We start from the raw sequence: 12,997 nt of genomic DNA, 5'->3' as shown, positions 1-12,997 counted from the left end.
CAACATTGCAGGGTTTAAATATGCATAAGGAAGGCACATTTATTAGTAACCAGACCCATCAAGCACGCAAGGGCAAATAGTCATTTACCTGCATTGCTCTGCCATTTAATGTAAAGCTTCTTGTCTTTACAGTGCTGGGACAAGAAACAAGAAGTGCAACCACTCACATCCTGCTCTGCAGAACACCTGCTCCAAGTTAGACCTTTGCAGGCTTACAGAACAATGTTAGGTGTAGGATTTGTTAGCACAAGAAGAGGAAAGAATTGAGTTAGTAGCATTCATTGCAAAATACCTCTTCCTGTAGCTACTGCTACCAAATATGTACATTGAAAAAGATCAGCACTCCTGACCTAACAAATTAGTTGCCAGTGAAAGACTAGGACCCATTTGAGAAGTCTGGGCCATGTGTATGGATACAAGACCCAGATGTGCCCATGGAGCCAGAACTGCATTTCCTGAAGAGGTGATACACGACCAGCAGGCCATCTTTGCAGAGACTGCAGTGACTGCTCTGAGGCTTGAACAGCACCACGATGAACTCAAGATTACTTCTGCTTGTTGGGGTTTTTTGTGTGTTACAGTTCAAATCTGGCATGGAGAGACACGGGGGAAGAACGTTCAATCTACTGAACTTGAGCCACAACAAGGAGAGTGAGACATGTAGCTACCTGAAAGTTGAGAGTTGGCTGAAGATATTCAAACAATAGTTTTATCATTACTAAAATAATTGTACTTCTTTAGGCTAAAAAACTCCAAGGGATGTTAATTTTGATTTCCAGCAGAAAGGCAGACAAAAAATACATGGCCACAAATCTTCCCCAGTTGTGGAACTTCTGGTATTTTACCATCTATCTTGCTGCAAGTGTTCTTAGGAATTGTGATAGCTTTTGCCACCATCCTAACTTTTAAAATGATACAACTTGACACGCAGAAAAGTTTGGGGACTAAGTTGGAGGAAACTCTTTTCTTTTGTATAATTTATGATTAATTTTTTTCTAACCATTACAGCAATAGAAATACTGTAGATAAAGCAAACCCACAGCAAGGGGCACAGGTAGCTAGAAAAGAAGTTGCAAATGAAGAAGAAAAACCATTCTGAGAAGTCTGGTAACCTGTTGGCTTGTTTTAACCCTTCATAAACCAGCCAAAGTTCTCCATCCTCATTCAGCATATGATAGTCCTGGGGAGATTGCCTTTTAAGAAAAGGGTTTAAAAAAAAAAATACAAGAGAGATATGTGATGGTGATGAGATGACATGTTAAGGACATTACACACTAAATTAAAGTTACTATAAAATTGAAACAAACAGTGCTTTATAATGACTTAGCAAATTAGTTATCTTGTTTATATGTATATTTCTTCTTAATGATGAAATCCAGGTCTCAGTGACAGTGTCAGCCCAACTGGTTACAGCATTTCGTGCTGTTATAATCAATGTATTATGACACACTATTGTGACAACTACAGCACAACTAAAAAACCAGCATGGGGAATGGCACCTGGTTTGAGCAATGTAACAATTAAACGCTGAGATGATGAAAATCCAGGAAACTTGATTTAGCATTTCCCCATTGTTTCCTAATACTTTCAAACACTGTATACAGCAATTTTATTAAAGCACATTATAATCCAAACTACAAGCACTTGCTAAGAATCTAGACTTATATGGATGCAACTTACTGAGTGTATTTGCAGCAGACCCCAACTCATCATAGATTAAAGAAAGAGATCTTGTACCTGTTTGTTTCCTTCAGTCCAATATATGCCTGTGCTATTTCTCCTTTGTCTTTCATCTTTTGTACATCCTCCAAGAGGATTGTAGAATCTGTCATGGTGTTCTGGAAAAAGAATGAGCATTTCCAGGGTAAATTTAACAACGTAATTATTCTCTGAATCCATGTTTTCATCACTTTACTCACTTGGAACACTAATCCTTGAGTAGCCACCTTAAAATTATTGTGAGTACCTGAGCAAGAGGTTGTTCCATAATTTCCATGTCCATTTGGTGTATCTTTTGAAATGAATGCATGCAACATGGCCAGACATCAGTCTGCCTAATAAGTGGGTACAAGTATTAACCTCTTTCCATGTCTTTATCATGTAAAAGGAACAAGATCAATTTCATGAAGTGGCGAATTTGCATTTGATTTCAAATTGCCACAAACAACTGCTAATACTGAAAATTAAGAAGCATATATTGCAAGCTTAATTCTATTAATATTTTTAAACACAGCATTACATGTAGTCTTTCAAATATCATAAATAAGGTCCATTCCTCACATATATTTGAAGTACTCTGGGAAAGTAAGAATTAATTTACAAGGGCTTGAGATTTTTTAAAGTTAGATATAATCACAACACTACTCTGTTTTAGTTTTAAATGTTTCCTATGGCATTTTTGCTTCTCCTTCAGTATAACTTGAAATCCTTAACAGATGTTTACAGTCACCTCAGCTAGTCTGACCTGAGTCACTGTGGTGGATAATTGGAGTGGAACCACAAGGCTCTGCTGAACACAAGAGATGGAATTCTGACTTGTCTTTTTGCTTTTCAAAACAATCAAATCCCATTTTCCAGAGTAAAATTTTGCAAAATATTTACAATAACCACCTTGTGGACATAAATTTTGAGGCCTAGGTCTCTATGACTAGTATGATTCGTGTTCCCTAATCTGAAAATTAATAAAATATATAGGCTCCTTAAATAATTATTCCCAACATCCTTATGAGACCTTCATGATATTTCCACTATTATTTTATTTCACAGTAAATACATCTCACCTGCCAATCAATCAAGCTTTAGCAGTTTGAACATTTTTTTTGTGCTGATGAAAAGAAATGCTAATTACTCTTATATCTCCAAGAATATCCTACCTGCTGTAGTTGTAATATTTGCACTAACTGCCTTAATTTAGAAAAAATCAGTTTCTCATACTCCAAAATATTGTGTGTTCAACTATATTTTCTAATCAAGCATTCACCAATTCCTAATACATATGGATCATAAAGTGAGTCCCGAATGTTTGTTGCATGAAGATAACAAACAGTAAAGTAGTTCTTCATGACAGACTATTCTTTTGGTAAAATTTATGGATTTTGCAAGTTAACAGACATCTGATTCCTTAATTGCAGTGCAGCTCTTACTTTTCTGCTTGGCAAGACACATTGATTGAGCTGACTAGACCAATTTCTGAAACTTTCCTTTCATGTTCAGGTTACCATAAATCATCAGCTCAAAACTGTTCAATCTCCTTGTTCTGAAGTCACTTGGTTCCCTCGTGTGGAGTGGGAAGATGGGGACATGGAGGACATAGGAAAGGGAGAAAGGATTTTCAAGAACAGCAAAGTAAGGGCAAGAACAACTTCAAATACATGTAGGTCACTGATGAAAAGCAGGGAAATGACAGCTCAAGTATCATTGCAGACTTTTTAACATTTAGGAGTTCTGGTTTATAACTATAGAAGAAAATGTGTACCTTATCCTCCTGGCAATCAGATTGGTAGGCAAGAAAGAAGAAAAACAAATCATTTAAAAAAAATAAATCTGTCTGTGCAGCAGCTGTCCAACCTAACAAGCTGGAGCTACCTGCAAACTGGCTGTTAGCCATCCCACGGGTCACCTTCACACTTCCCTCATAATCATAACTGCTGTAAGAAACACTTGTATCCCACCATTGCTGATAATCAGCTTTTCTAGTATTTACTATCCAAGTATTTCTTTACAATGTTCTAAATATGGCAGAAAAATAAGTTTTGTTTTCTTTATAATTAATCATTTAAAACAAGGTACATACACCTTCACACATCACAGACTTCCTATTTATTTAGCACAAGGAAAGATGACATATCTGTTCCTTCTTTGCTGCACTTATGAAACATCCAGTTCAATGGAAATGACTAGTTCCTGGATGCAGGTGACACCTTCTCAGGTGGAATGACTCTTATTTTCAAAGCCATTACTCCCCTAAGTATCTCATCAGAATTAGAACCTTTTAGAAGATATGCATTTCATCATCTACTCTTCTCAACAAAACCACATAGCACCTATCAAGCAATAATATGGAATTTATATATCTTCATAGGTCATCTTTATGAATTGCTATTCATTTGCAATCACCTATGACCCCACACAGACTCAGAAGAAATTGTACCTCATACTGAACTATTTAATCAAAAAGAATTCCTGAGAGCTATTGTTAACTTTCTAGTCAAACTACACACTCACTAGAAGAAATGACCCTGCTCCAAGTGAGAATTATTTCTGCATTGTTAAAGGAGTCTGGGGAGATCCTGCCAGACCATTGGTATCTGCCAGCCTGGTGTGCTCAGCATGGTATCTTTACATGAATGCTGGTAGACAAACCCAGAATTGGTTTATTAATAGAATCTCCCAATTTGGATGCTGCAACTCGTGCACTGACAAGAGAACAATGGATCACAGGTAGAAAGGCTGTCAAAACAAGACCATTTTACTCTGCCTTTCCAAGCATGCTGTTAATTTAAATCAAGCACAGCAGTGATGCAATGGAACCTGACTACACAGTGCATCCTCTGAGTACTATTTACCTTGGGTTGAATAGCCTCTTTCTGGCTAACAAGCTGAGACCTCAGGATGAGAACTTCTTCCTTGCGTACCTCCAGCTCTTCACTTACTGATGTCAGCTGATCCAGGAGGACTCTATATGCAGGGGCACCAGGAGCAGTTACCTCTGGAGATCGTGTTTCTGTGAGGGCTTTCTGCAGCTCATTCAACTCATTCTTCAGTTTTTTATTCTCAGACTCAAGTTCTTGACGCTGCAAGAAACAGGGACAATTCTGTCACCCAGCAGCATCCCAAAGTGCCTGTAAACCACAGGTACAAAACTAGGGATAGAAACAGTCAAAACAATGAGTAACTGCAAATCAGTCTCTCCTGTGTCCCTGGCCTCTTGACTATGGTGAGTTGTGACTTGGAGGATTTCACTAATAGGGCTAACCTTTTCTCTGAAGTTCAATATCAGAACACATATACATGTATCATACAGGTTTGATAGGGAAAAAAACCACAACTTTTTTTCCCTCTTATTCTCCCCCCAACAACAACAAAGTGCACAATGAATATCACTCAGCAGGCTAAGGAGATTCTGCATCATTCAGTGATATTAGGACTTACTTATTTTTCAGTGGCCTAAGGTATGCATTAACTTGAATAATGTGTTTGGAAAAGAGGGCTACATTTATCACTGTATTTTTGCTCAGATTAACAGTACTAAGTGTTTGCAAAGAAAACTCTCCCTTTTTTAGGGGGTCTTTCTGTTCTGTAGCCCCAGCCACACATTCTACAGCTCACCCTACAACAAAATGATTGCAGGGGAATTTTTTTTCTGGTTTCTTCATCTAATATTCTGAAACAGGAGAGATGATGTAATTTTCTATGCCAGTGCATTCAGTTGGTGGCCTTGTTCTTACCAGGAAATAACAGAAATCTCCTTTTTAGAATTACCTTGAGTGACTCATACTCCAACTCTGCACCTCTTATTGGAGGCCTTTTTTCTTCCTGTGAAAGAATACAGACAAGTGTGAAAAATAAATTCCTTTCTATTCTTTAGTTTACTTGAGGCAGGAAAAGGGAAGGGAGCTGAAATTATTTTCCTATAGAACTAGAAAACACTCATTCTGATATTGCTGAGTGCTTTAGTTTGAATATTGGCATTGCCTCCTTTCATTGACTTCTAAATTTATGACACGTAATAGGTTAATACAAATAAAATCATGTCCAAATCACACCACTGTCACTGGTCAGGAAACAGAGCAGGATGAATGCCAGGATGCTCAAGAAATTCACTGGTGGAATAGTAATAAAAAACAATTGCCAAAAAATTGTTTCATATTTTTACAAGTACTTGAGACTAAATCAGAGGAGAATTTCAAATAAAACCTGCTAAAATGGCTAATCCCAGCACTTCGGCTCTGCATCCTGGTTGAAATACTTCATATTCTGCCTCAAATGAATAATTACTCATTCTCCCAATAATTTAAGTGGAGTTTCTATACTGCTAGTCCTTAAAACAAACAGCTTTTGGAAAAAAAAAAAAAAAAAAAAAAAAAAAAAAGGAAAAAAAATAAGCACTTTTTGTTCCTGTTAACTTCCATCAGAGGATCTTAAGGACCTTGGAAAACTAAATAACCAGTCCCTAGTACTAAGCATCAGGCATAAAACTTGTCATTATATAAAGCAAGCACTGGCGGAAGGTGAGGATTTAGTAAAATCCAGTCAGCATTCACACAGCTGCTATTTCAGAAGAGATACTCTGGCAGCAGCATTTGATCAGCCAGGAGTCCACCTTAGCTTTAGCACGGAGAGCTTGTTCTTCTTTTCTGTCCAGTTCATCCTGCAGGGATTGTTTTTCTTGCTCCAGCTCCGTAACCCGTTTCTGCAGCTTGAGGAACAGAGACATATCCAATGGTGCCTTTTTCTCAGTAGGTTCCTGCTTTAGAAAGAACAGAAAGAAGTCAAGAAGCATCCCCCTTCCACATCACAAGGAAGCACTGCAGTGAGTAAAGCTGGGAAAGAGACTGGGGAAAGAGAGGAGCACTGAAACATTACTTGATCCTGAGGGTTGACTATTGGCACCTAAAATATCTCATCAGCTGTCAAACGCTATTTTAAAAAGGATCTACTGGTATAAAATGTATCTAAGCCTAAAGCCTAGCAAAAAAAAAAAAAAAAAAAAAGCACTAGAGACTATCTAGCAGACAGGAGGTCTGTAATTAAGCATACCTTGTAATCTTATTTGTTTGAAGAGGGAAAGGAGAAAAAAAAGTCTGTGGTTAGACTCACCTGGAAAAGACTACATAGAAGCTTTTTTTTTTAGTTTAAAATATTTTCTATGATGACTTCTTCAGCTACAGAGAAATCTATCTGCTGATTGGAGATTTAAAGGTTAATTTAGTGGGACGTGGCATAAACAGGTACCAGAAAATACATTTTATATTTTTTTTCTTTTATTATTCTAACTATGCAGCATGTTCTGTACCTAATCCACCAGCTTCTCACTATTTTCTGAGCAAGGGCAGCATTTGTGATCTGAAGGTGCATCAGAAATTTTCCCTCAGCCATTTTGTACTTTATGTAGCAAGAAGATCAAAGCATTTACTATGAAATGCACCATGAAATTTTGAAGTCTATAAAAGGAACTAGGAAATTAATATTAATGACTGTAGCAGACAAGCAAGCATAGCCATTTCCACTTCATCTCCTTTTAGTATTGAGGGGAGAGTCATAAACCACACCAGCTCAGGAAAAAGAAAAGAGACTTTGAGTTTTCTGGCTTTACTGGTTTGTATTGAGATATTGAGATGGACCCTACTTTTTAATGTGGTTTTGTATCATTAATCTATATTGTTAGTCTAGAGTCAAACCAGAGTTTTCAATCTTAAGAGGTTAAACAAATACAGATTTAATCTTTTCAGTGCTGCATTTATACACACTCTTGTGTGAGTTATTTTCTTTTTCGTTTATATTCTAAAAACCAAAACTGGCTCTAGGACAGCAACTCAGGAAGTCTATCAGTCAAAGGAAAAGATCACATTTGGCTGGCACATGAAATCCAACCACATGTAGTTGCACTGTCCTTTTCCTGATTTTCCATGAAGGTAGGAGCAACTTTCTGAAACAATCATAGACGTAAGTGGGAAAAAAAACTATGAAAGAGTCCACCTAGAATATATGTCAGCATCAATGGATCAGGGTATTTGCACCCAAAGAAGAAAATAATTATTTTTGGAGGCTTTCAAAAACATTAAAGAGAATCTGTAAAAAGCCACTGTGGAGATAACTGAGAGGGGACAAACAGGGAGAGCCATGTGATAGCTGACAGTTAAGAACAACTCTGGAATGCTCTGTATATGCAGCCTGCCAAGGACAGTCAGACTAAAACCTGCCAACACTCTGCTCCTCTGCTGTCCCACTTCTTTGGGCGGGACCAAACAGGGAGTTATGTTGGAAAACACTAAGAATGGCTTCAAGTTGCACCACAAATTACTCATTAGTATCATTCATTAGCTGAATCAAGAGAGTCACCTTTCTGAAAATGTTTAAATATCCTGGGATTTGTATCACTGCATATACAAAGGGTTAGTACACAGGCTGAGTTTTAGTTGCCTCTGTGAAACAGAGGAAAAATGAATCAACATGAGGTTCTCACCTCTGACAAAGAACTCATTTCATGCAGCTACTAAGAATGTGGCCAGCAATCTTGCCCCTTTAACTCCTGAATATACAGTAAGCAGACTTCTCAGGAAATCTCACTAGTTTTCTGAATTCCCATTTTGTGCTGGAAAAGTGATTGTGCTTAGAAACACTGTCAAGTAAATGTTTTACAGATGCAAATCAACTGGACAGCCAAGTATCTTGTCTATTTTTACTGTAATAGAGAAGAATTCAGAGCATACTTTCCCAAAGGCATTTTACTCAGGACCACAACGAACTACAGAATGAGCTGTTTCCAAAAAGGAAATGGAAAAAGTTGGGATTGAAGCATTAGATATCTCCATATAGGGATATGGTGCTCACAAGCACATACAAAAAAAGACATAGGAGTAAGTTCAACCATTAGTCAACGAGAAGTTGTGGGAGTTTCAGCATTACCTCCATTCTCAATGGTAAGTCTTCTGCTTCTGTGATCTCAGAGCTAAAAGTATATTCAGACTCATTGCTGCTGTGAGTTGAATCTGTTCTTTTGTGTCCAGGCTTGGGGATGGTCTAGAATGCAAGAGAAACAAATCATAGAATTGGGTTGGAAGGGACCTTAAAGATCTTCTAGTTCCAAGTCCCCTGCATGGGCAGGGACACCTCTCACCCAACCAAGTTGTTCAAAGCCCCATTCAACCTGCCCTTCAACACTTCCAGGAACGGGGCAGCCACAGCTTCCCTGGGCAACCTGAGCCAGTGTCTCACCATCCTCATAGTGAAGAATTTCCTCCTAATGTCTAATCTTAATGTCGCCTCTTCCATTTTTAACCCCCTGTCCTCTTGCTACATGCCCTTGTAAAAGGTCCCTTCCCAGCTTTCTTGTAGGCACCCTCAAGGTACTGGAAGGCCTCTATAAGGTCCCGCCAGAGCCTTCTCTCCTCCAGGCTGAAGAGCCCCAACTCTCTCAGCCTGTCTTCATCGGAGAGGTGTTCAAGCCCGCTGATCATCTTTGTGGCCCTCCTCTGAACTTGTTTCAAGACATCCATGTCCTTATTATGTTGAGGGCTCCAGAACTGGATGCAGTACTCCAGGTGGGGTCTCATGAGAGTGGAGTAGAGGAGAAAAGTCACCTGCCTCGACCTTCTGGCCACACTGATTTTGATGCAGCCAAGGGCATGACTGGCTTTCTGGGCTGCAAGCACACAGTACCAGCTCAGGTCAAGCTTGTCAACAACCAGCAACCCCAAGGCCTTTTCCTTGGGGCTGTTTTTGATCCCATCTGCACCCAACCTGTATATGTGTTTGGAATTGCTCTGACCCAGGTGCAGGACCTTGCATTTGGACTTACTGAACTCAATGAAGTTGGAATGTGCCTACCTCTCAAGCCTGTCAAGATCCCCCTGAATGGCCTCCTCTCCCTCCAGCACCTTGACCCCAATGCAGTTTGGTGTCATCAGCAAACTTGCTGAGGGTGCACTCAATCCACTGTCCATGTCACGGACAAAGACATTAAACAGCACCAGTCCCAGTCCCAACCCTTGAGCAATGCCACTCATCACTCATCCATTTGGAGACTGAGCCATTGAGCACAACTCTGAATGTGACCACCCTGCCAGTTCCTTATCCACAGAGTGGTCCATCCATTGAATCCATTTTGTTCTAGCTTAGATACCAGGATATCACATGGGACAGCATCAAACACTTTGCACAAGTATCAGTCGCTCTCCCTTTGTCCACTGACACAGTGACTCTGCCATAAAAGGCCACCAAATTTGTCAAGCAGGACTTGCCAATGGTAAAGCCATGCTGGCTGTCATCAATCACCTCTTTATCTTTCATGTGCCTTAGAAGAGCCTTCAGGAGGATCTGCTCCATGATCTTGCCAGGCACAGAGGTGAGACTGACTGACCTGTAGTTCCCCAGCTCTTCCTTTTCTCCATTTTGAAAATGGGGGTGAAGTTTCTCCTTTTCCAGCCAGTGGGAACTTCACCAGATTGCCATGACTTCTCAAGTGTGATGGACAGAGGCTTTGCAACTTCATTGGCCATTTCCCTCAGGAGCCATGGATTAATCCCATTGGGTCCCATGGATTTGTGTACCTTCAGGTTCTTTATGTGGTCTCAAATCCTCTATTTTCCTACAGTAGGAGAATCTTCCTTTTCCTAGTTTCTGCCTTTGCCTCTTGGAACTTCAGTGGTGTGAAAAGACTCCTTGCCAGTGAAGACCAAGGCAAAAAAGTAGTTGAGTACCTCAGCCTTCTTCATGTCCTCCATGACCAGGTCTCCAGTTTCCTTCTAAAGTGGACCTACATTTCCCTAGTCTTCCTCTTATTGTTGACATACCTGTAGAAACCTTTCTTGTTGTTCTTAACATCTCTGGCCAGATTCAATTCTCTCTGTGCTTTGGCTTTCCTAACCAGATCCCTGTTTTTTCTGACAACTTCTCTGTTCTCCTCCCTAGTTATTACATTTAACTATGTCCAGGAGCTCCTCGCTCATCCACACAGGCATTCTTGCCTCCTCTTCTCTTTGTTGGGACACTCTGCTTCTGGGCATGGAAAAGGTGATCTTTTAATATGGAATAGATTTCCTGGGCTCCTCTGCCCCCCAGGGCTCTGTCCCATGATACCCTATGAAGCAGATCCACTATATGGTTTTCCCTGTGACTGTCTTTTCACAACCTACACTTTAGTTTGTAGTATTTGGTGTTATTTCATAGCTATCAACATTTGTAAGAAAATATTTTTTTATCCTGGTCTCTCATGCCACCCAAAGCCTCTGAGATGTAGTTCACAATCAAATCTATGGAGACAGCCAGATCCTACACCATCAATACTGCTCCAGAAAGCAGCATCGAGCCATAACACAGCATTTGGTGGTAAAGAAAAGCTCAGTTTACAGGAAGCAATTCTCTAACTTCCCAGACATTTTTTTGAGGAATATTTTTTCTTCCTGCCACATAAAATATTAGAATACTAAAATACTAAAATATTAGAACTACTTAAAATTTAACGCTGCGTGAATGTGGTGAAAACAGCCCTAGCACATCTGAATAACTTCAGGGCAAAATAAGGGGGCATGGCAAGTGAATACCATTAGCAAAGTCACAGCAGAAATTTAGCCTTCTTCACAACTGTGAAAATAATAATAACATTTAAAAAAAAATAAACTACAAAATGTGAATGTATTTGTTTTGCTGAGCAAATCTCATTAATCAATATTCAAAAGCATGGCCACACAGCTGACAGCAGAATCAGTTACTTACTTATACCACTAGATTCTGCCTAAAAACATTTGTGAGCATTTGATTTCTCAGCTGTGCAGCCACTTACCACCATTAGGTTCATTTCATCCTTGAGGTCATCATAGCGCTCCTCCAAACGGCTGAACTCATTCAGCAGGTTCTGGTATCGTAACCGTTCATCATTCAGATCTAGCTCCAGTTGTTTTGTTTCCTCCAGGAACTTCTTCTCCATTGTCTCTGCCAAGGAGAACAGGAATTCCAAGTGAGAACTCCAGTTCTACCTACCATGCACCCCTCCTGGAGGTACAGGCGTGTGCCTGCACCAGGAACACAGATGGTGAAGGTGTGTGCTGTCTGAAGCTGCTGTTTGGCATTTGTGCTTCTCTGGGCAAACATTAAGCCAAATATATGAAGGACCAAAGCATTATTGTGGTAAACACAGAAGGGTTCACTCAGTTAAGCTGGTTATTATGAGAATACCTTGCAGTAGTAATTCAGGAGGGTGAAGGAAGGGGCACCAGCACAGCGCTACGTTAAGGAAAAAGCAAAACAGGAGCCTCAAGCACACTGAGCCTCCTCATGACAGCTGCCCCCATCACAGCCTTCACTGTGCTTGCCTGGCTGCTGTCTACATAGTGACAGGAGCTGTAAGAGCTGCAGGACAAACTGTATTCTAGAATCATAGAATCACAGAATGGTTTGGGCTGGAAGGGACCTTCAAGATCATCTAGTTCCAACCCCCTGCATGGGCAGGGACACCTCCCACTAGATCAGGCTGCTCAGAGCCCCATCCAACCTGGCCAGGGATGGCACTTCCACAATTGCTCTGGGCAGCCTGTTTCAGTCTCTCACTACCTTCATACTAAAGAATTTTCTCCTGATCTCTAACCTAAATCTCTCTTTCAGTTTAAAACCATTATCCTTTGTCCTCTCACTACAAGCCCTTGTAACAAGCCCCTCCCCAGCTTTCTTGTAGCCCCTTCAGGTACTGGAAGGCTGGTATGAGGCCTCCCCCAGAGCCTTCTCTTCTCCAGGCTGAACAACCCCAAGTCCCTCAGCCTGTCCTCATAAAAGAGGTGCTAAAGCCCTTGCGTGACTTTTGTAGCCCTATTCTGGACCCTTCTTGTGTTGGGGACTCCAGAGCTGGACGCAGTATTCTAGGTGAGGTCTCACCAGGGCAGAGTAGAGGGGAAGAAACACCTCTCTTGATCTGCTGGCCACGCTTTTCTTGATGCAGCCCAGGATGAAGTTGGCCTTCTGGTCTGCAATTGCACATTGCCTTCTTGAATCTCATGAGGTTGAACCTCACATCAGAGCCTTCTCTGTGACAGTCACCCTCACCAAAAACACCCCAAACTGTTACAACTTCACGGAAACTCCCAACAGTAAATAAATAAAATTCTGATACATGTCAATTTGTAAAAGAAAGAAATGAAACTATTAAGCTAAAAAGGAATGCAAATGAAGGCAAATTAGCCCAATTAGCAGAGTGTTGCTTTAGAGGGTAACATGAAGTAGAAAACCTGAGTGAAGAGAACAGAGCCAACCTGTTATTTCCCTCTCCTGGTCGTGGATGCGGCGG

General features: G+C 40.4%; 1 protein-coding gene across 1 annotated transcript in view; it reads right to left on the bottom strand.

Annotated features, from left to right (window-relative positions):
- MYO5A (myosin VA (heavy chain 12, myoxin)) overlaps positions 1 to 12,997 on the bottom strand; it is an 83,714-nt gene that overhangs the window by 14,267 nt on the left and 56,450 nt on the right. Inside the window, exons 25-32 of the mRNA XM_009994544.1 lie at positions 12,963 to 12,997; positions 11,504 to 11,652; positions 8,629 to 8,742; positions 6,323 to 6,466; positions 5,482 to 5,535; positions 4,566 to 4,793; positions 3,476 to 3,484; positions 1,738 to 1,838 (exon numbers count right to left, since the gene is read on the bottom strand). Of these exons, the coding sequence (XP_009992846.1) occupies positions 1,738 to 1,838; positions 3,476 to 3,484; positions 4,566 to 4,793; positions 5,482 to 5,535; positions 6,323 to 6,466; positions 8,629 to 8,742; positions 11,504 to 11,652; positions 12,963 to 12,997 (834 nt within the window). The remainder of the gene's footprint in view (positions 1 to 1,737; positions 1,839 to 3,475; positions 3,485 to 4,565; positions 4,794 to 5,481; positions 5,536 to 6,322; positions 6,467 to 8,628; positions 8,743 to 11,503; positions 11,653 to 12,962) is intronic.

Source organism: Chaetura pelagica, unplaced genomic scaffold (genome assembly GCF_000747805.2).
Source record: "Chaetura pelagica isolate M959 unplaced genomic scaffold, ChaPel_1.0 scaffold222, whole genome shotgun sequence".
NCBI classification, from domain to species: domain Eukaryota; kingdom Metazoa; phylum Chordata; class Aves; order Apodiformes; family Apodidae; genus Chaetura; species Chaetura pelagica.
Note: the sequence above shows the minus strand (reverse complement) of the source record. Positions and strands in the feature narration are given on the sequence as shown.